At 40.2% G+C, this 24,227-nt stretch overlaps 1 protein-coding gene and 1 non-coding gene across 2 annotated transcripts in view; one reads left to right on the forward strand and one right to left on the reverse strand.

The window, feature by feature from the left end:
- Ankfy1 (ankyrin repeat and FYVE domain containing 1) overlaps positions 1–24,227 on the reverse strand; it is a 74,527-nt gene that overhangs the window by 43,930 nt on the left and 6,370 nt on the right. Inside the window, exons 2-4 of the mRNA XM_032914040.1 lie at positions 8,000–8,192; positions 5,819–5,937; positions 9–144 (exon numbers count right to left, since the gene is read on the reverse strand). Of these exons, the coding sequence (XP_032769931.1) occupies positions 9–144; positions 5,819–5,937; positions 8,000–8,192 (448 nt within the window). The remainder of the gene's footprint in view (positions 1–8; positions 145–5,818; positions 5,938–7,999; positions 8,193–24,227) is intronic.
- Positions 13,170–13,311, forward strand: LOC116910705. Its single transcript, XR_004389232.1, has one exon. It is a non-coding gene; the product is annotated as a small nucleolar RNA SNORA48 (small nucleolar RNA).

The raw sequence follows: 24,227 nt of genomic DNA on the forward strand, positions 1-24,227 counted from the left end.
TGACTTGCCTCTCCCTAAGGAGCTGGAGCTGAAAGCGATTGGCCAGTTTCATCAATTCAGTCAGGAACACATCATCCTCTCTGAACTCTAACTCATCCGTATAGATCCAGCGAAGCATTGTCATTGTCACCTCAGGATTCGCATCTAGTTAAGAGAAAGAAAGTAGATGACATACTTAGGCCTTCTAAAGTAACCCTAAAATCTGTGGATAGAAAAGTAAATTATGGTACACCTAACTCAAGGAAATATAATGTAACAGGCCCGCACACCTTAGTATGCCATGATGGAAGTGCCATCCATTCAGGCCTTGGAACCCAGCATGCGGGCAGCAACACCTGCCAAAACAAACACAGCAGCCTCTGGTTCTGGAAGCCCCTAAGTGGACTGACTTTGATTTCCGGCTTCTGACCAGCTATGCTTGCTAACAGGTATGTCAACCCAGGATATGTTTTTTGTATTTAAACTCCCACCCTGAGAAAGACTTGGAACTGCATTCAGGTTCCAAACGCCCAGTGAAATTATAGGCCAGCTAATCCTCTCTGGTGGATACCACTTAACAATACAGCCATTAAAAATGGTCACAGTTGAAGCTGGAGAGATGGTTCAGGAGTTAAGAGCACTGGTTGCTCTTCCAGAGGACCTGGGTTTGATTCCCAGCACATACTGCAGCTCACACCTGTAACTCCAATTCCAAGCTTCTGACACCCTCACACATACACACACACAAACAAAACACCTATGAACATTTAAAAAAAAAAAAAAGAAAAAAGAAAATAAGGTGACAATCTGTCTGAATCCAGAAAAATGTTAAAAGTTTTGTATGAGGAAGCAAAAGGGGGAAATATTTGAGACATAAGATAAAAAAGTTAATGAGGGGTTGGGGATTTAGCTCAGTGGTAGAGCGCTTGCCTAGGAAGCACAAGGCCCTGGGTTTGGTCCCAGCTCGAAAAAAAAGAAAAAAAAAAAAAAAAAAAAAAAAAGTTAATGAAATTTCTTTTTTGTTTTTTAATTTTTTTTTTTTCAGACAGTGTTTCTCTGTGTAGCGCTGGCTGTCCTGGAACTCACTCTGTAGACCAGGCTGGCCTCCAACTCATAGAGATCCACCTGTCTCTGCCTCCTGAGTCCTGGGATTAAAGGTGTGCAACTCCAAGCTCAGCAGATTTCTAATAAAAGAGTCTATAGATAAAAACAAGAAAATAGATATCTAATAGAAATATGAGCAATGGATATAAATAAGTGATCCATGAAAATAAAAACACCCAATAAGATTTACCAATAACCAAATACATATTTAAACTAGAGTACACGTTTTTATCTCTCAGACAAAAGAATTTATTTATTTATTTATTTATTTATTTATTTATTTATTTTTGTTTTTATTTTGAGACAGGGTTTCTCTGTATAGCCTTGGCTGTCCTGGAACTTGCTCTGTCTTCTCAGTGCGAGGATTAATAGAGTGCATCACAACTACCTGACTCATTTATTCATTTTTAATCACTTATTTGCAGCACTGGAGATTAGAAAGACTTTATTTTATGTGTATGGGTGCTTTGCCTGCATGTATGGCTGTGTACCAATTGCATTCCTGGTGCCCAAGGAGACCAGAAAAGGATGTTGGATCCCCTGGAACTAGAGTTGCAGACGGTTGTATTCCATCATGTGGGTACTGGGAATCAACCCCAGAGTCTACACAAATACATGCATGACAATATATTTACGATGGTTTAAAAAACTAGGAATACATTTGGTATAATCTTATTTTTGCTTCATGTATATGAGAGTATCAATATACCATTGTGTAAATGCATATATATCTAAATAAACTATACATTCAAGCAACTCTGTTTATTCATCAATCAATCAATTAATCAATCAAAAACATAGGATACATACAAAAATATGAACTCAAGACAATTCATGATTTTTTTTATTCTGATTTTTACTTAGTGAATATATTGTTTATTTTTAAAGTTAAAGACTATATAGCTACTTGAAGGAAATGTTTATTGTAAGAATCATTTAAAATATCTAAAACTAGTGCTGAGGAGGTAGGATGTGGCTCAGCTAGTAATAATTGCCTAGCAAGCAAGAAGCCTTGGGCTGATCCCTAAATGACATAAAATCAGGTGTAGTAGCATATACCTGTAATATTAGCAACTGGTAAGCAGAAGGATCAAGTTCATCTTTGACTATATACTGTGAATTTTACGGCAAGCTGGACTACTTGATCCTGTCTCAAAAAAACAAAACAAGCAAACAAACTAATCTATACTGTTACTTCTATGAAATCAGCTCTCAATCAGTCTGAATAAAAAAAGTGATGCCCAGAAGACAAGTTAAAGCCGTATTTTGCATAAAGGTTCTTCAAGAGTAGTCGTGAGCAAGCAGACTCCTAACAGAGTTGAACTTTCAAGCCCACTCAGGCTCAGTGAAGAGAACGGAGCACGGACCCAGCATCTGCACTTTAACAAGTTGTTCTTATGATGCTCATTGAGGCTTTTGGGAGACTATACTTAATTCATATTTATCAAGGAAGAATACAATAAGGACTAGGAATACATTATTAATAACTAGGAAACAACAGATCATCTCTGATTACCCTTCTATTACAATTATTCACAGTGAGAAGGATGGGTTGAAGGAAGTGATGTTGAATAGAAAACCTGATGTGCTTGAAGCAGATTAGTTAACCATTGCCTGCTAAAACCACCAGACAGACAGGGGTCGGGCAAACATAAACAATGCTGTTTCTTTTTTCCTTTGTCTTCCTCAGTAATGTAGTAAAAGTAGTGAAAATTTCTCAATTTGCTTTCTTTTTGATATTTTTGAGACAAAGTTATGTCAAGGTAGCCCCAGTTAGCCTGGCCTGGAGCTCATAACCCTCCTACCTCAGCCTCCTAAGTACTAGGATTACATGAATATGCCATCAACCCAGGTAAAATTACTATCCCAAGATTGCAGTAAAGAGTAATACTAAACTTTAAAGAATTGATAAACTAGCATAAAAGGAAATATATTATATACATATTCATCCAGAAACACTGAACAATCAGCCTCCTTGATATAATGGTATTTAAAGAATACTAGATCTGCCTGGTCCAGATGCACACACATAATCCCAGCACTTGGGACAGTGCTGGATTATATATCATATAATCTAAGCAGGAGGGTGACAAGTTGAAGATCGGCCTAAACTATATAGTGAGCTCCAAGCCAGACTGGGAACATAGCAAGACTCCACCTCAAAATAAACAATAAATATGATGGAGGAATCACCTAGCATTTGAGAGGCCCTGAGTTCAATCCTCAGTATTATAAATAAGCAAAGCACGACATCCAGCAACTGCAGTCCATTTCTCTTTTCAAATGCACATAGTATAATCACCGAGACAGACATACACTGAGCCATAAACAACAGTGTCTCATGTAGCCCTGACCAGAATGTCACTGATAATGCACCAAAGTACATTTCATGAGTCTCATAACTGCTGGCATTAAAAGTTTTGATAACTGAAGTATCATAAGATGTTAGCCTACTCTTACTATCTTCCAGGTAAATGTAAATAATTTTCAAATTTTTATTATCTTTTGTAGTCTTTGTAAACTTTAAGTCTGTGGAGTTACTATCATACATTTTGTGAAAAACACTTTTGTAATCAAGTGGCTCTAAGAAACTATGCTAATTTTATTTTACAGGTAGAGATACACAGTTTAAAAAGATTTCACTTTGCAAAGGAAAAGCCACAGCTGAGTGTGCTCACACAGACTGGAGCCTCCCAGTGAAGATCTTCCTTCCACATGGGCATTTTCACTCTAGCTGGGAACGGCATGTACCCACCTGCATTTATGCTTGTTTATTTGTACTTACAAGGGAGAATTACAGGCTTCAAGTTAAACCTTAGAAATTATCAAAGATAATCCACTAATTGTGGAGCGATGGTGGTGCATCTCTTTAAACCCAGCAGTTGGGAGGCAGAGGCAGGAGGATCTTTGTGAGTTCAAGGCCAGCCTGGACTGTATAGCTAGTGCTAGCAAAGCCTTAGCTATTAAGGCTTTGTAGAAAAACCTTGTTTCAAAAAACACAAAAGACAAAAGAATATAACAGATAATTCACTCACAACAGAAAGATCTGTTCTCTTAAATCCAGAAGATCAACACCTATTCTTGCTGTACAACACTGTTCAAATGTTCGGCAGTCCTGGCACCCTCTGCATTAGCCCAATTCAAAACAGCACACACATACACATCCAACAACTACTTTGTTATACTTACGGCCAATTGCCTAAAATGATTTTTTTTTAAAGATTTATTTATTTATTATATAAGTACACTACAGCTGTCTTCAGACACACCAGAAGAGGGCATCAGATCCCATTACAAATGGTTGTGAGCCACCATGTGGTTGCTGGGATTTGAACTCAGGACCTCTGGAAGAGCAGTCGGTGCTCTTAACCACTGAGCCATCTCTCCAGCCCTGCCTGAAATGATTTAACAGTCCATTACTTCTCCCAGCTACCAATGAGCTACACTCCATGTCCAATACCCCATTTTAATACCAACAGCCTCCATCTCATAATTCTTATAATAGTTACTAATAGCAGGGTTCAGTAAAAACTTTGTTTTGTGCCTTATTTTCAAGAGCAGTTAAGCAAGTACTACTATAATATGATTTTAGGTGAACTTCTGAAAACCATGTTTTAAGTCCATTCCATTTACTTCCACATTGAGCTAAAAATTATAAAGATCATGTAACATAAGACAGCAATATCAATATAAATAACATGGTACATCTATTAGAACATTTCTTAAAATTACATTTATTTGTGTGTGTGTGTGTGTGTACACACATGCCATGATACATATGTAGAAATTAGAGGACAATTTGATGGGGTGAGTTTTTTTCCTTCTAACATATGAATCCTGGGGACCAAATGCAGGTCACTAGGTTTGATGGCAAATGCCTTTACTCACTGAGCCATCACCTGGCCCTATTAAAATTCTTTTAAAAGAAATTTATTACACATGTTTAAGATATACAACATGTTATTAGGAGATACACATATAACTGGGCAGGGTAGCACAAACCTTTAATTCTAGCACTTAGGAGGCAGAACAGATAGACTTCTGGGAGGTCCAGGCTAGCCTGGTCTACACAATGAGACCAGTGAGTATCTGAGTATGTAGCTGTCTTCAGACACACCAGAAGAGAGCATCAGATCTCATTACAGATGGTTGTGAGCCACCATGTGGTTGCTGGGAATTGAACTCAGGACCTCAGGAAGAGCAGTCAGTGCTCTAAACCACTGAGTCATTTCTCCAGCCCCTTGACTCAATTTTAAGATGTTTTTAGTAGTGGTTTTGCCAGAAAGAGTAATAAAGTCAGAATCAAAACCAGAATGTGCCCTCTTCTCATAGAATAGCAAGTGAAGGTGCATAATAAGGAGCACAATGAGCTTTCATATGTTACACTGAGAAGAGAAGCAGGCATGGGGCAGATGTGTGATCAAGGGAAAACATTCATCCTAGGTCAGGTCCAAGGGTGAAAGCACAGGTGTGCACTACGGTAAAGTGAGGCCATGTGAAACTGTGGCTTTGAACTTATAATGAGCTTATAGAATAAAACACTACATGCATATGGTACACAGGCAGAAATATATACAAAACACTTTCACACATAAATTAAAAGAAAAAAGAGCAACAACTTAAAGAGACATCTTGTTTCAATAGTTTCTATCTCCCATCAATAGATAAGTATTTAACTTTTACTATACCACAAATATTTCAACGTGATACGTTATCACTTGGTGTTCAGACTTACCTGACAAGTCTAGCTCCGCTGTGGAAGATAAGTTGGCCAGACTCCAGCTATCACTGCGGGCGGCCAAGACAAACTTGTGAGCACTGATGTGCCTACCCCCAACCTTGATCTTCAAATCACTGATGAAGAAAATATCCAAAGATACAGAAAGAAAAATGTCATTACAACTAGATAAGTTAGGATTCTCACCTGACAAATACATGGATAATGATTATCAACATGAATCAGCAAAAGAAAAAATAAATCATGATGGTATTTCCACACTCTGGTCCATGCTCCTATGCTGCTGGGAATACTTTAACTTCACCGCAGCCCCATGGAATAATCCCCTCTCAGTCACGTCTGACAGGACTCTGGTGGTGAACCTACAAGCTAAGTAGGATTAGCAGCCACACATAGGTCATAAGGGATCTCGTGCAGCATGTGTCACAGTAAGGCAGCAGAGTGAAGTGTGAACAGCTAAAGCTCAAACTGTGCTATGGACATGCTTCACAGTGCTGTCCAATAGTGGTAAACAGAGGCTGCAGGCAAATGAATTCATACCTGGTCTCCTGTCTCCATTAAAAATATTCAGCCCCCAAACTAACCATTTATTATCCAACCATTTATCATTAGAGGTTAAGGTTGGGTGGCACATCATAAAATCTCAGCATGCTGGGATCACAAGTTTGAACTCAATCTGGGCTACATAGCAAGACACTGTCTCAAAAAAGCAAACAAGAGAGGGAAGGACATTTCCCGAATACCAGTATATTAAAAAAAAACAAAAACAAAAAAAAACTACCCCCCAAAATATGTGTGTTTACTCTAAAATGTCAAATGCTACCAAAAAAAAAAAAAAAAAAAAAGGACGTATGAGCAATTGACTAAAACATCATGATGGCCCACTATGGTGACAGGATTGTGCCATATGGCCAGCCACATTCAAAACAAAGAAAAGTGCCAACATGTGGCACTTATTGAAACTGCAGTACTGGAGAAGCAGTAGGAAGAAGACAAAAAAATTCAAGGTTATCCTCGACTAAGCCAAGTTCAGGGCTATCCTGGGCTACAGAAAACCTCGTCTGAAAAACAGATTGACAGACAGACAGACACAGCAGCCCATGCCTTTAATTCCAATATTCAGGAAGAGGAGGAGGATCTCTGAGTTCAAGGTCAGCCTGATCTATACAGCAGGTTGCAAGTTAGCCAGGGCTACATAATGAGACCTTATCTCAAACAAACAAATAAAATAAATAGCACCACTAATAATCAATCCTTGGTATGTATCCACTATTCTAAGCTGTTTAAATATCTTATGACTTAATTTAATCTACACTCTGACCCTAAAATGAGTAGAACTGATCATCTCTTATTACAGATCAGGAACTTAACAAGTCATAGCTCGAGACCAACAAGCTAGTAAGTAGCCTACAGGGTTTCTCTAACAAAGACATTGCTAATCTTTTTCATTGGTTTGGTGTTTGTTTGTGTGCATGAGGGCAAAGGTGAGCATGCAGACAGCGTGCGTGTGGGAGCCCGAGAACAACTTTTGGTGCCATTCCTCGGTTGCCATCCACCTGAACACACCCACTTAGGCTAGGCTGCTGAGCAGTGAGCCTAGGACTGCCTGCCTCTGTCCTCCTAGTATTAGGATTTTAAATGCCTGCTATCAGGCCCAGACTTTTTCACATGGGTTCTTGGGATCAGGTTCTTCTGTACCTTCCTGACATCAACCCAGCTCTTCTTTTTGTTTTTATGAAATGAGAACTCAGTCTGATATAGCCTGCACTGGACTGGACTAAGGCTAAGGCTGACCTCAGACTCATGATAATCCTTCTCTCAGTCTTGAGATTACAACTCTGAGCTGCCACATCTGGCTCATTGTTGATATTTTGATTAGAAAGAAATTAATTTAATTTGGCAAGGAATGAATTAGAAACTAGGCCTAGAAATGTAGGCAGGTCTAATTCTGTCTACCTGAGAGGCTTGAACAGGAGAAATTACAAGTTCAATGGCCAACGTAGTGAGACGGGCTGAGAACAGGGTGAAAAGGAGCTGAAGACACAGCTCAGCAGTACAGCCCTTGCCCATCATATGCAAAGCCCCAAAGTAAGAGAGAACAAGAAGACACTGTGATGTGTTCGAAGTAGACAGGGATGAAGCCAAAGATACAGCTTCCGGTTCCGGGTGTTCACTCACCTGTACTGCTCCTGCTCATACAGACCCGCCACTATGGCCAGCAAGCGGCTGATGAATGACTCACTGCTATTCTCCTTGTTTGCTTGTGCAGCCAAAAGTGTGCATCTTTTCTCTGTTTCTGCCAGTTTCTTCTGCAGCTTGACATACTCTTGTCTTAGAAGCATCAAATGCTTCTCCAACTTGGCCACCTCCTCTGCAAGGGAAACAAAGAATGTCTCCATTGCAAATCACATTCACCACTCCCTGAAAGAATCAAATAGGACTTTGTAGGCTGGTAAGATGGCTCAGCAAATAAAAACCCCTTGCTTCCAAGCCTGAGGACCTGGGCTCAATCCCTAGGACCCACAAGACAGAGAGAACTTACCCCTGTAAGTTGTCCTCTGACTTTCAACACACATTGTGACATGCATATGCCTGCCTGCCTGCCTGCCTAAGTACCTACACACACACACACACAAAATAGTAAAAATGCAATTTAAAAAAAGAGCTCCAGTGAGATGGCTCAATGGGTAAAGGCCTTTGCTGCTGAGCCCGACAACTTGAGGTTGATCCCCAGGACCCACCCGGTAGAAGGAAAGAACCAACACTCCCTTAGCTTGTCCTCTCACCTCTACTCGCACATGTGGCGTGGACTTAGACAGTTATATGAACAAACACATGCACACACACACACATAAAAAATTACATAAGCAGGATGTAAAACTAAACATTTTATGGTTCTAATTTAATGTAAATATTTACATACATACAGAATAAAAGGTAATTACTACCAAATAGCAAGTCTTGATGAAAAGGAAGGTTTTTTCCTTGTCCTTTGTTCATTATTTTATAACAAATGTGCTGCTTTCATAATTAGAAAAAGTATTTTAAAAGATGTTTAAATGCTATGATCTTCATACATATACACATATATATGCATTTTTCTCCTCTTCTAGAGGATCCACATTCAATAAATGCCTGACATAAAGAACTGGATGCCCATCCAGTCTCAGGGATAAATCAATATTCCCAGGAAAATAAACATGAAAAGCACTTATAAGATGACAACAGTAACACTTTTTCCAATTCTATAATTATTTGTCCCACAAATATTGAAACCAAACATTTATCTTTATAAAACATGTATTCATTTGTATATGTATGAGTGGTCTGCCTGCATGTATGTATGCTTAGTGTCTACGAAGGTCAGGAGGGCACCAGATCACCTAGTACTGGAGATAAAAACTATGTGGATGCTGGAAATTAAGAGTAGCAATGTTTTAACTGCTGAGCCATCTCCAGGGCCCAAACATTTTCCTTTTTTTTTTTTTTTTGGGGGGTTGGTTTGGTTGTTTTGTTTTTTTAAGACAGGGTTTCTCTGTGTAACCCTGACTGTCCTGAAACTTGCTATATAAACCAGGCTGGCCTCAAACTCAGAGACCCACCTACTTCTGCCTCCCAAGTGCTGGGATTAAAGGTGCGTGCCAACACCACCTGGAGATGGAAACATTACCTACAATAAACCTGGTTTTGAAAAAACAAAAAACGAAAAAACCCCCAGCAAGTTGGACTTAAATGTACACTAAGCACCTTGAGCTAGACTCAGATCCCTGACTCTGAAGAGTTCTTCATAACGACTCAAGACTAAAGAGCCAAAAAGGACTACTAACCTCCAAGAGCTAAATACTGAGCACAGAGAACTCACACCAGCACGGGAAGTGCGGACTCTCTGTCACAGAACAGGGAGGTACCATGGCACAGCAGAAGGGAGAACTTACCCTGGAGTATAGTTTACATTTCACATAAGCAATTACAACCAAATTTGCCTACAGAGATACTTCTTGACAAGACACTGCAACAAGAATACTACAAACATCCCGCCCTGCTTACTTAGGGTCAGAATGTTTCTGACCTTGGTTTTAGTCCTGTGAATGTTCTTCTTATCCCTAAGCCCCCCAAATACTCCTCATAAAACCACCTTACAATTTCATTTACTGAAGAAAATTCTTTAAGATAAATAAGTAAACAAGCTTATATGTTCTTCTTTAAAATGTAATCTTTATTTTTTTAAAAGGGGGCAGGCTTTCACCATGTCACTGCCTGGCCTGAAGAAGATTCTGCATGTAGACCGGGGCTGCCCTCTGCCCCCAGAGTGCTAGGACTAAAGTTATATGCCACCTGGTTGTCCTGGAATTCACTATGTAGACCAAGTTGGCCTCAAACTCCTCCTGCCTTTGCCTCGTGAGTGCTGAGATTAAAGGCACTCACTTGGCCCGTCACTTACAGTTTAAGCACTGTTTAATCTTTAAATCTTGCTGTAAAGTGCATCCTTTGAGCACTGTAACTTAAAATGCCACCAAACCAAACATACTATCATTGTACAGATCCCTAAGCCCAACTCTCTTGAGAAACCTGCACTCATCTTTTGGATGTGTCTTTTCTCCCCAAGGCTTGCCTGCCCCCAACCCCAGCATTTGCCCTTAAATCTAAAGTATGTAACATCTCTCATCTCTTAATAAATTTAAAAATTTTGCTTCACTCAGCCTGATCTTGGAATTCTTTTCTGTGGCAGTCAAGGATCCAGCTTTCCCTGATGGAGGTCCCTAAGCAACTTTCATTCAATTCCCTCATGTCTCCCTATCGGCTCTTCACCAGCCCAGTCTGAGAGCAAGCACTTTAAAAAAAAAAAGAATTGTTTATTTAATGTATGAGTGCTATATATCTGGAGACCAGAAGAGGGCATCAGATCCCCTTATAAATGGTTATGAGGCACCATGTGGTTGCTGGGAATTGAACTCAGGACCTCAAGAACAACAGTCAGTGCTCTTAACCACTGAGCCATCTCTCCAGCCCCAAGGCCAGACATTTTAACAGGTGTACTTTTTTTTAAAAACAGTTATACTTTCTGTTTATCAGTCTTGATTTAATTCAAGAAGTTTAAGACCAACCAACAAACAAATAAACAAAAAACATTCAGAGCCTGCAAAATAGCCCAGAAAGAGCTAATCCTACAAATCTGATGCCCTAAGCCTGGGACTCACAGTGAAAGAATAGAACTGACTTGTAAAAGTTGCCCTCTGGGGGTTGGGGATTTAGCTCAGTGGTAGAGCACTTGCCTAGCAAGCGCAAGGCCCTGGGTTCGGTCCCCAGCTCTGAAAAAAAAGAAAAAAAAAAAAAGTTGCCCTCTGACCTCCACACATACACCAAGGCATGAGTATTCACCTATAGAACTGAGTTGAAATAAAGACGCCAAGGTCTAGAGAGACAGCTCAGAGGCAGAGCATGTTTGTGCTAATCTTGCAGAGGACAGGGCAAATGCCTCTTTTCCAGTTGGCCTCCAGCTTGACTAATCCATCCTGTCTTCACCTAGGCTCTAGCAGAGCCCCCTTTAGTAACTCTGATTCCTCCTTTTTCTTCCTAATCTTAAACTGGGCTTCTAGGCACACTACTGAGTCACAATAACAAAATCACCCAATCAATGGCCTGACAATTTATTTAAGCTCTCTGCAGAATCAGACTTTCTATTAGTTACATTGTTTCTGACTTCTGTCCTCTTCTTTTCTGGTTCTTTTCTTACATATCCTTCATTACCTAATCTGATAACCTACTTTTAAAAGATACAATTTTGCAAAATTCAAACTTTCTTCTTTAAGCATGATCTGCTTGCTTACACTTTACTATCACAACCATATAAACTTTCAAGGTGAGCAGCTAGGTCACCTGTTCACCCTTTGCTTCACACTCAGGAAAACCTCTTCTACACAGTCACACTCCAGGTTTCTTAGTCCTTCTCTCCTAATGGAAGCATAGCTTCCTCTTTCTATTTCCATCTTATGCATTTCCCAGACCTGAAAACGGAGTTATCATTTACAAACTATTCTCATCTATTCACAACATTGTGAATCCACAGTATTGTGGAACTGGGATATACTTCAGTGGATATAGCATTTCTTACCATACAAACTTTGGATTCTGTCCCCAGCACCCCATAAATGAATGTGACGGCACAGTCCTGTGATCCTAGCACCTAAAATCACTTAAAAGTTCAAGGCCACCCTTTGTAACAGAACCTGCTACCTACACACACACACACACACACACACACACACACACACACAAATGTATAACTGATCTAGGGCTAGCAAAAATGTGCAATATGTACACACTGAAAACAATAAAACATTAATGACAGATATTAAGAACTACCTAAAAAACATTTATGGGTTAGAAGGCTCAATGTAATTAAAATGCCAGATCCCTCTGAATTGACTTAGATTCAGCAATATTCCAATAAAAATCCCTTGAGAGGCTGGAGAGAGACCTCTTCCAGAGGTCTTGAGTTCAATTCCAGCAACTACTTGGTGGCTTATAACCCTCTATAATGAGATCTGGTATCTTCTTCTGGCCTGCAGGCAGACATGCAGGCAGAACGCTCTATGTATAATAAATAAATAAATCCTTTTAAAAAAAAATCCCTTCAGGGGGAGGAGGAGGGGTTGGGGGATGTTGGCCCTGAAACCGGGAAGGGGAATAACAATCGAAATGTAAATTAAGAAATACTCAAGTAAATAAAGATAAAAAAAAAAAAAATAAAGATGTCATGGAATAAAAAGAAAAAAAATCCCTTCAGGTTCTTTGTAGATCAGAATTCTAAGATTTAGATGAAAATGCAAAAAACTTATTAGACAAAAAAATTTTCTGAAAAGGTCTAATATTCACACGTCTCAATTTCTACATGTGCACAAATGCTACTGTAGTATTGTGTTGGCACAACACAATTTTAGAAAAATACAATACAAAAAAAAAAAACCTTACAAACAGACCTTCATAAGAAGAGCTAATAACTCAGCAAATACGGTCAGTTTAGAGTGATTTGATAGCATATGAAAAACGCAAATCCCAACTTATAGCCTACTGTATACAGAAATTAACTCAAAATAATAACAGAATCAACCTATTGAATATGTAGCTAAAATACATAAAATATTAATAGCTTCCCATTAGGCCAAGATTTCTTTTTTTTAATTTTTACTTTTTTTGAGACAGGGTCTAATTATATAGCACTGGTTGTTCCTTAACTCACACACATCTGATTGCCTGCCTCTCAAATATTGACATTAAAGGCATGTGCCACTAGACTCTGCAAACATGTGTTAAACTGCACAAAATAACAACAACAACAACAACAACAACCCTCTGGCAATGGACAAAGAGACACCATGTTGGTGGTGTTGTTCTTCTATCAGTCACAGACAGCAGATGGCAGTCCTTGGTTCATCCTAGCTTGATGCCTGGCTTGGTGGTCACAGTTGTTTTATGCATAGGAATCATAAAAATCAAATTCAGGCCGTGCCTCATGGAAGGAGGAAAAACAACAGAAATCTGTGAACAGCCATGCCACCCACCGACCTGCCCTCCAGTGTATGGCACACCTATTTGCCAATGGTGCCACACAGGGTGGATAAAGGATTTCCCCCAAAGATCTGTCAGCCACATGGCCAGCCTGCAGCTGGAGCCACCTCAATGTGCAGGTGTGTGGCGGTGGTTAGAGGGCTGAGAAAGAGAAGAGGAGCAGCTTGAGTGTTATGAGATGGGATGGCAGACTCAAGGGTGGAGAGGAGCAGCCTGCTGTGAGTGGCCACCTGGGGCCATGGTGAAGTGGGATCCCAGCCCAAGCTGCCACTGGGGACCATGTCTGTGTCTGTGGCCATGCAGTGGCAGGGGTTAGTGTTGATGGTTCATATTACCGCTAGAGAACATGGAATGTCTCAGCCACTGGGAACCACCTGGATACCCAGGGACTATGCAGAACTGGTCTTGCTGCCCCTTTCTAGATGTAGCACCCTGGAAAGCTGGTCTCATCTCTCACTACTGGCAGGACTCCAGAGAATGGGCCTTGAGCCTTGCCCAAGCAGCAAAGCAGAGCTGGTCCTGATGGTGGGAATGTGGGTAAACCGGCCTGAGTGCGTGAGTGTGGGAAAGCTAACCCAGCCACTCATCTGCTGAGTTGTCGTGCGTGCGAGTGTGCGTGTGTCTGAACCCACTCCTCTTCCCATGCCACCTGTGGTAGTTGAGAGAGCTGACCAAAAGAGCAATGAGAACAGGTGAACTAGCCCTGACCCCTCACTGGCTACAGCACTTTAAAGACCAGGTCCTATATTTCACCTAGGCAACACAGTGGAGCTGGCCCTGATGGTGAAGGCAGAGTTGAGCCTAAGAGCAGGGAGCTGACCTTACCTCCTGATGATGGATGGCCTAGCTAGAGCAGTGCTGGAGAGCTCACTCTGGTGGTGCCAATAAGAAAGAGCTCTGCGACCACCCAGGCCCAGATCCAGGGCTCTAAGATGGCCCACCCCAAAATCTTTATCATCTACGAATGGTTGGGATATGTGAAAGGGCCAGTTTTGCTGTTTCAAAGTTGCAGGATCTCCATGACAAAAGGTAACCTGTAATAGGATAACCAGTAGGAACCCTGATGAGGATCCAATATTGATGGAGTCACAGAAGCCAGAGATCTTGAACCAGACCAAACATTTGCAGATAAAGATGTGTGGACAGAGAGATACTATGGGACACACTGTGACATACTGTATTTTTCATGAGGAGATGTTTTCTATGCTTTGAGAATTTTTTTTCAGCTATTGTTGTTTGTTTTGTGCTTTTTATTTTGGGGGAGAAGTTGCAAGGGCAAAGGCCAAATATGAGGGGACGGGAAATGAGCAGGACTGGGGAGGAAACTCACAAAGAAACAATAAAAAGTTTAAAAAATGAATTTCAGACAAAAATCATAATCTGGTTGCTGTGTTTTCTATTTCTGGACTTCTTTGTTAGCATTCCTTCAAAAGACACAAGGCAATAAAAGCTATGTCACATATTGTAGAAATATCCAATAGAAAACCTGTGGCTCAGTGAGACAACCCAATAAATAGGGGGGTTTAACATACTTCAAAGAACAATATTTGGTAAACAAATGAAGGTTAAAAAAAAGGTGGAGAAAACAAACAAACAAATACAAAAATTAAAAGTACTGGCACAGAAAAGAGTTGCTTCTTATGCTGTTCGTGGGAATATGGGGACGCAGCCACTGTATAAAATCAGTTTGACAGAAGAAATATCACTTTAGGGAGTTGAACAGAGACTAGGTAGCAATGTTTGTGTGACCACCCTAAAGAGGAAGGATGGAAGGAAGGGTAATACTTAACATTCAGGACAGACCTAACCTGCGCTGGCCTTGTGCCAGGCACTTTTCCAAGTCAAGTCATTTAATCATAGCAACAACTTAGTACTGGATAGCACTGTTCCTATCAATCAGGTGAGCAAAAACAGTTTCATACAAGCTAGCTGACTTGCCTCAGGCCACTTGGAAAGCAAGAGCTCAGCCAGTATACACTCAGATCCGTCAGTGTCTTTCTCACTCTCCTGTATACCTCAACTCAGGTTCCCTAGATATGGCTGATGTCATTTTCCAACAAGCTTGTTAAAAGGTGAGACATGCTCACATGAAGACCTGTACCTGAACATTCAATGAAGTCTTATTCACAAAACCTGCACAAATTCAGCTATCCAGCTGGTAAATAGTTACAACTGTTAGAAATACACACAGTGGCATACTAGTTGTTAATAAAAAGGAATAATGCAGTAGCATAGATATACCTCAGCAGCACTGTGTAAAGTGAAAGAACAATCAGACAAACTGCATACTGTATGATTCCACATAAAGCACAAGAGTGGACAAAGGACAAGGACAGAAAGAGTGCCAGATGCCATGCACATGGGATGATTTCAAAGAAAATCAAGGTAACACTTTTAGGGTAAGAAATCTCTCATTAGGATTATGATGGAGGTAACATGACTGCAAATATCTGTCGACTAACAGCTAAATAAAACAATAAACTCTGATTAATCAGATAACTTCAATAAAGCTAAAACCGTCAGCATCTTCCTCTAGAATGGAGGTTTCTTGGTAATCTGAACTCTAATGTACATATCCTTGAAGTAACCAGTAACACTTCTTAGTCTTCCTATATCCTACTTTATTTGATACATAATGTTGATATTTCCAAAACAAATCTTTTTTTTTTCTCCTTTTCTTTTTTTCGGAGCTGGGGACTGAACCCAGGGCCTTGCACTTGCTAGGCAAGCGCTCTACCACTGAGATAAATCCCCAACCCCTCCAAAACAAATCTTAGACAACCAATACTACTCTAGTTGTTCCTCACTGCCAACAAAGTATACATTTCCAGTGTAGCATAATGGCTTCTGTGGGGGTGGGTAAAGGCAGTGTCTATGCAAGTCTGTCTGAGTTTGATTCCCAGAGCCCACCAGGTGAAAAGACCCAACTCCTGCAAACTGGCTTCTGAATTCTACAGCATGCACTTACCCACACACCCAAACTAATATTTAAATACTAATTTCCTAATTTGGCATTTTGGTTCCCTCAATATGTTTTGGTGCAGGAACTGTCTTACTCGTCTTCTCTATAGTTCTAGGACCTATACAGCATGGTCCTTAAACACTCAAACAGTACAGAGGTACTTTAGAAATCTTAAAACTAAACAAGTAAAACTACATGACACTCTGGTGGGATGAAAAATACCCCCACCTCTAGGAGATCTGCAGCATAAACCTATCCACCACCACAAAATGAAGAGTTTCTCAGATGTGAGGTGAACTGAGGATGCAGCTTTGAGGCAGATTACAGATGCCTTACCAAAGAAGCAAAGGGCAGTTCCTAGGAGTTGCCATAACATTGGGCTGGATCTGCCTGTCTTTCTGAGTTCTGAGCCACAAAGATGCAACTCGTTGGGTTTGGGGGTTTTGTTTGTTTGTTTTTACTGTCTCTCTCTTTTAGATGCTGACCAGAACTTATGTTATTTGCTGTTGTTTGGTTTTGGTACTTTTGGCTTCTTTATTATTTTCTAAAGCTCCTCTCCCTGCTATGCAGGCTTAACTCAAACCACAGGAGTTTTTTTCCTTTCTCTTCTCCATCCTATTCTTCAGGAAGCTTTGAGGTTTACAACTTGCATGTCTTGACCTTTCCTTTTAAACTCTAATAAAATTGTGAACTTTGAATAAATTCTAGCTCTGACTCTCAAAAAGAAAAATTTAAATCCAAGCACAAACACACAAAGCAGAGGGAGATTTGACACACACAGGCAAAAGGCTATGAAGACTGTACTGACAGTACTACACAAAGAAATGCCAGCCAACACATGACACTAGAAATCAAGAAATAGACTACCAAGCCAGGCACAATGGCAAGTGCCTTTAAACCTTGAGTGAGGCAGAGGCAGTTAGAGCTCTGTGACTTGAGGCTAGTCTGGTCTACATAGTTTATTCCAGGAGAATCAGAGCTATATAATGAAACCCTGTCTTAAAAGAAAAGAGAAGGAAAGGGAAGGGAAGGGAAGGAAAGGGAAGGGAAGGAAAGGGAAGGGGGAAGGACAGAGATAAAGACTACCAGGCTGGAGAGATATCTCCATTGATGAGTCATGCACTATACTTGCAGAGGACCACAGTTCAATTCCCAGTACTCACAAAGGGTAGCTTACACACTGCCCATAACTCTAGCTCTAAAAAAACAGCTGATATCTATCTTCTGCAAGCACTGCCTCATCTATACAGGAAAAACAAATAAAATGTTTCAATTATTTTTTAAATCTTTTAAAGAAAGAGACTATTTCACAGAGAGTATGACCTTATTGACACTTAATTTTGAATAAATGGTTACTGACTTCAGGCTAGTCTATCCTCCAGAATCATGACAGAATACAATTGTGTTAGTTTTTAAAAAGTAGCGCAGCATGGTAGCTTACCCTTTAATCCCAGCAGCACTTGTGAGGCAGAGGCTGGCAGATTTCTGAGTTCAAAGCTCCCCAGAGCTACACAGTGAGATCTTGCCAATAAATAAATAAATAAATAAATAAATAAATAAATAAATAAATAAATAAATAAATGCAGGCTTTTATTGAGGGTGTGTGTGTATGTACTAGAGTTCCACAGCACATGTGTGATCAGAGGACAGCTTTCAGAAATTGGTTTTCTCCACTGGATCCCAAGAGTAAGGACTAAAGACACGCACCCCCGCCCAGCATGGCCCACCTGTTGCAAGCCACAAGATTTTGTAAAATTGTTGCAGCTGCTACTGGAACTGATATACCTATCCTTACAGAAACCAAATTGGATAGTAAACAAAAAATTTAAACCTCTATTAACTTTTTAAAAAGTTTTTTATTATTTTAAGTTACATGCAGGTATATGTCTGCATGTAGGTATGTGCACATGGACAGAAGTGTCTGAGGAGGTCAGAGATGTTGGATACCCTAGAACTGGAGTACAGTTTGTTGTGATACTGGAAACCATTTTGGTCTTCTAGAAGAAAGACAAGTGTTCTTAGCCGCTGAGCCATTTCTCTAGCTCTTCTAAAAACTTCTTGATGAATAACTACCAACACTTTCATAAAATATAGTTTCCCAAAATAAAAAAAGAGAGATGGGGAAAAAAAAAAAGCTGGACCTGGTGCTACAAGACTCTGTAATCCAGCTACTAAGGAAACCAAGATGGTAGATATGGAGTTCAAGGTTTGTGTGGGCAACTCACAAGACCGTCTTCAAGAAGAGAGCTGAGGATAGATTGAAGAGAGCCACATTTATCGGGGCACTTGCCTAATATGGAGTTAGGCTCTAGAGTAAATCCACAGTATATGCAAATGCACACATTAAGCATCCATGTGTACATACATACACATGTGTATAAACATGTACATACATAAACACACAAAAAAGATATATATACATGTCCCTGGCCTCTTATTATCTGCCGAATCTGTCTTCCTCCCGCCCACAGGGAGATGGGCTCTATTCTACTATACCCTTCCTCTATGATGATCTTCCTCACCACAGACCTAGAAATAAGAAAGAAAGCCAATCAACCATGGACTATACCTTCTGATTCCCTGAGCCAAAATGAATCCTTTGTTGACGTTGTTTTGCTATGCAGCCAAGGATCCTCCTGTCCCTTCTTCCCAGGTTAATGCAGTGTTAAGGATCAAACTGGATTTATTCAAAGTAGACAAGTACTCTAGTGAACTACAGCCCTAGGCCAGTCCTTCTTCATGTACATTCTCTCAGTGATCTGTTGCAATTACATAAGATTCTTTATTTTAATTTTTACTTTCCATGTGCATTTGTGTGGGTTCACATATGCATTAGTAGATCAGAGGACAACTTTCAGAAAAGGGTTGTCTCTTTCTATCATGAGAATCCCAGGAATGGAACACATATTATCATACTTGGGGCAGTAGGCACCTCCACTAACCCATTGAGACATCTTGCCAGTCCAGCTACAAGATTTTTATGTCTAAGCCCATCTTCATTATACCACACTGTCTGATACAAGATCTTATGTCAGAATATCAAAGCTATTAATCATTAGCTAAAAATATCATTAGCCGACCTGTTAGTCCAGGAAATGTATACGCTCTCTATCCTGCTTTTTAAACATGGTCTATCTCCTTCTGCTATTCCAGTTCTAACCCACACTGGTTTAGAAAGTCTGTGTGTATAACAAAGACTGAATCTAAGGACCTCATGAATACCAGTCAACTGTTCTATGATTAACCTATATCCCCAGTTCAGTTTTCTCTCTCCTTTTAAAACTGAGATGAAATCTCACTGTTACCCAAACTGGTCTAGAACTCATGGACTTAAGAGATCCAACAGAGCCTCCCAAGAAGCTGAGACTATCTAAGTTTACATCATTATGCTAGGCTAATCAGTCTTTTGAGATTAACAAAACAGACATTTCCTTTCTCTATAGTCTTATAATTCTTACACAGTACTCATAATTTTAGCAGTGAACTTTTCTGTAGAATTTATTGAGTAAATTACTTTATCTTTAATCTGTTTCAATGTCAATTACATAAACGTGAAATTACTCTAAAGGCTATGTTAAAAATAGTATTTTTAGAGTTACAAGAATAATTTTTGTTTCTGACACACATCACTTCATTTTACTAGTGTATACCCAGAATGTACATCGTTCTTTCCTCATTGGCAACTAAAATAGAAATGCATCTCATTGGAACTGAGTTACTAACTGCTCCTCACCTAGACCTGTGAGAGTGCAGGCTGAATTATTCAATCAGTGTGATAATGAGGCATACATGAATCAAAGGTAGTAAACATCTGTTCAACAGAGAGCAAGAAAATAACAATGTATGCAGGATTGAAAGTGCAGGCTGGCACCATATAAGGGAAGCAGTAGACAAAGACTGCAATTCTGGTGGAAGGACAGTACAGAGGAAATTCAGGGTCCCAGCATCCCTGTCATCTGCAACTTGCACTTTCATCAAAAAAAAGTCCAACTATTAGTAAATATACAGTGGTACTATGCTGACTAGTTTTCTGTCAACTTGACACAAACTATAGTCATCTGAAAGGAGGGAACTTCAATGCCTCCATGAAATCAGGCTATTTGCAAGCCTGTAAGGCATTTTAATTAGTGGTTGATGTGGGAGGTGTCATCCCTGGTCTGGTGGTCCTGGGTGCTATAAGAAAAAACAGGCTGAGCAAGCCAATAGGAGCAAGGTAAGAAATAGAACTCCTCCAGCGCCTCTACATCAGCTCCTGCCTCTAGGTTTCTGAGCTGCTTAAGTTATTATCCTCACTGCTTTTAATAACAGATTGTTACATGGAAGGTGACTGAAATAAGCCCTTTCCTCCCCAAGTTGCTTTTTGGTCGTGATGTTTTATAAACAGCAATAGTAACCCTAATTAAGACAGGTATTAATAGATATTTAATACTCTAGGTTTACACCCTTAAAAAGATAACGTAGTAGGCCAGGCACTGTGCCTCACGCTCAGCATCCCAACACTCAGGGAACCTTACAGGTCCACTGCAAATTCAAGCCTTGGATGATTTGACAAATTCTAGAAACTCTCAAGCTTGCTTTAAAAAAATTCTCTCATTCCAGTCACAGATCAGAGTTACTACTGAGTTAAACTCCAGTCCCAGGGAATCCAATCTTCTGGCCTCCACAAGCACTAGCACACAGACATACATTCAGGCAAGACCCTCATACACATGAGACAGGAATAAATAAAATTTCAAGAAAAAAAATTTAAGTTACAGCATAACAAACACAGACTGGAGTATTTGCTTAAAATCTGATTCAATAAAAGGTGGATAAGGCATCAGTCTGCGCTTTTCAAAGCTTCCCCTGAGTCTAATGTTGAGGCCTTTGTACGAGCTTACAGGAACCACAGGATGCAGTGACTGATGGCAGAAGGCAGGGCCTCTGCATGACTCCTGGCTACTGACTCAGTCTCGATCAGTGCGAGAAAGAACACCACAGTCCACAAGTCTAGCTGAAACGCTGCCTTCCCCAGTGTCCTGCTACTTTCCTTATTACTAAGAGAAGAATTCTTTGCAAAAGCAACTAATGAGAAAGATTTTATTCTGGCTCACAGTGTGAGGTTACCACCATCCATTAGAGTGCAGAAGTCACGCAGCAGGAGAATGAGGCAGATGGTTCCTTCACATCCACAGTGAAGAAGCAGAAAGCAATGAATGCCTGTGCTCACCTCACTTTCTCCTTTTGAAACAACTCAGGACCCCAGTTCAGTGAATGGTGCCACCCACACAGGAGGCAGGTTTTCTCATTTCAATTAACTTCCCAGAGGCCCATCTCCCAGGTGATTCTAGATCTCATCAAGTTGACAACTGGGCACACACATTCTCTTTTGGAAGTCACATTAAAAAAATGAAACTTTAAAGGTAGGTGTGGTGATGCACACCTTGAATCCCAGCACTTGTGAGGCGAAAGCAGGTGGATCTCTGAGTTCTAGGCCAGCTAGAGCTACACAGTAAAATCCTGACTCAAAAACTAAACTAAAACCAAGCCAAAACAAAAGCTTCAGTCTTACTCATTTTCTCATCCCTAACATGAGTTTGTACTGATTATGATGAATTACCTCTTCCTGAATTCCAGGTAACTGTTTAGTCTGTGGCATGTCACATATTTTTAAAAATTTCAAAAGCACTGATATAGTTAGTTTCATAGATTACTCAATGATTACTACCTAACCAGCTCTTTTCCCTGGAACTGCTGCAACCTAGAGACAGTTCCTGCTAGATATAATTACCTCGTGATTTACTAGGAGCAGCAAAGTATGTCCTTGTGGTGGTCCTAATAAAAATGCTCCCTACTGGCTCATATATCTAGCTTGATCCCCAGTTGGTGGAACTGTTTGGTCTTGGGGGGGGGGGCGAGAGGGGCTGGAAGGGGGTGTCTTTGAAGTTTCAAAAGAAAGCACCATTCCCTGTTAGCTATCTGCCTCCAGTTTGTATGGGATGGAGATGTGAACTCTTAGCTACTATTCCAGTGCCATACCTGCCTTCCTGCTATCATGCTTCCTGCCATGATGGTCATGGTGTCTAGCCTTCTGGAACTGTAAGTCCCCAAAAAACTCTTCTATAAATTGCCCTGGCTATGGTATCTTCACAGCAATAAAAAAGTAAATAAAAAATGAAGACAGCTCCCCAAGTGATATCCAAATATTTGTTCTCAGCTTGGTCTCTAGATTGTGGCACATTTGGAGAGAATGTGGAAACTTTAGGAGGCAGAACTTAGATGAAGGAAGGAAGTCAATGGAGCAAGTGCTTGGGAGTATGACCACTTCCTTCTTTTTCTCCGCTTCCTGGCAAACCACAAAGTGAACAACTCTTTTCTACTACACATTCCTGTGCCATTCTGCTGAAGTTCATGGGGCCAAGGGGACATAAACAGAATCCTCTGAAACTGTGACCTTAACAAATGTTTCTGCCTCTAAAAGTTAAAGATATTTATTTGTTTTTAAATCTGATTCCCTATTAGCAACCTAGTCATCATCAGAGACATCCAGAATCCTCTAGACATCTTTTCAACATTCAAGCAGGTTCCTAAAGTCCTTTTATTCCTTCCATAAACTCTCTCACATCATTCTCAGAGGTTCCAATGTCCCTAACCAAATGACTCACTGGTTGTTACAGCCTGCTCTCTGGCTTCCCAAATCTATGTCCTGCATTGCAGTTACTTTCCAACATTTATTAGACAATGTTGATCACTCCCTTGTCAGCTATGTTACTCTCTGGTCTGTAGGACACAGCTTCCAATGCTTAAAGGCCAATGCCCTTCATAAGCGGACCCTTGCCATACCTTTCCAACTTCATGAATCCCGATACTCCTTCCACTGAAAACATTGATCTTTCCCTATTCTCACAGCCCTACATTTTAAAAGACACCATTTTTCAAAGACTGGCTTAAACACTAGCTCCTCAAATAATAAATATTCACAACACATTTCCCATTACTTCTCTAGAAAAAATTTTCTTCCTATTCTGAATTTTCAAAGAAACTCCTAAGCACTTTTCGCCTTTTACTTTAACAATTTTTTGTTGATGCTTCTTAGACTTCAGAGTTCTCTGGGAATAAACTTTAGCTGTGGCTACTCTCTTTTAAACCACTGACTCCAGGTTCCATCCCCAACTCCACGTTAATCTCATCTTCCTCCCTACAGTGCCTACTAGGTGGAGCTCAACACTACATCTACACAGACTCAGCAAAGTCAAAAGACAGCAGTTTCTCCTGTTGTTTGGCGATATCTAAAATCACCTTCAGCAAATCCCTTTGGCTATAACTAAAGCCTGTCTCAGCATGATTCATTAGCTCTACTCTTGACATAATTACTCACTAGTGAGTTGCTAATCTTTGCTCTTTGTGAAAAGAAAATTTCCCAAAACAACCTACCTATATAATCCAGGCTACTCTGGAGGTAACCTGGAAGGATCATTTGAGTTAAAGACAAGCACGGACAAAGGTCACAAATGAAGACATACACGAAAATAAAATTAGCAGGCACAGCTCATGGCACAGTGAAAGAAAAAGACAGAGATAAGGAAAGATGGAATGGAAGAGATAACGCCCCAAACATCAACAGACTAGATGAATTAGCAATGGCCTGTGAACTGTTCAATGAGTGAAGATATATTTCAAACTTGGAGAGTTTCTGTGCTCCCATTTTACCAGCCTATACTAACAAAGCACTTTCTGGAACAGTGCTCTCCAAGAGAACTTTGTGGCGCAATGTTCTACTGTCAAAAAGCCACTAGCCTCATTGCTGCTGAGTACTTGAAATGAGACTAATGAGGCTGGGAACTAAGTGTTTAATAGCACTCAATTTTAAGTTCAAGTAGCTGTATTGGCTAGAGG

The sequence above is a fragment of the Rattus rattus genome, chromosome 9, assembly GCF_011064425.1.
Source record: "Rattus rattus isolate New Zealand chromosome 9, Rrattus_CSIRO_v1, whole genome shotgun sequence".
Lineage (NCBI taxonomy): Eukaryota > Metazoa > Chordata > Mammalia > Rodentia > Muridae > Rattus > Rattus rattus.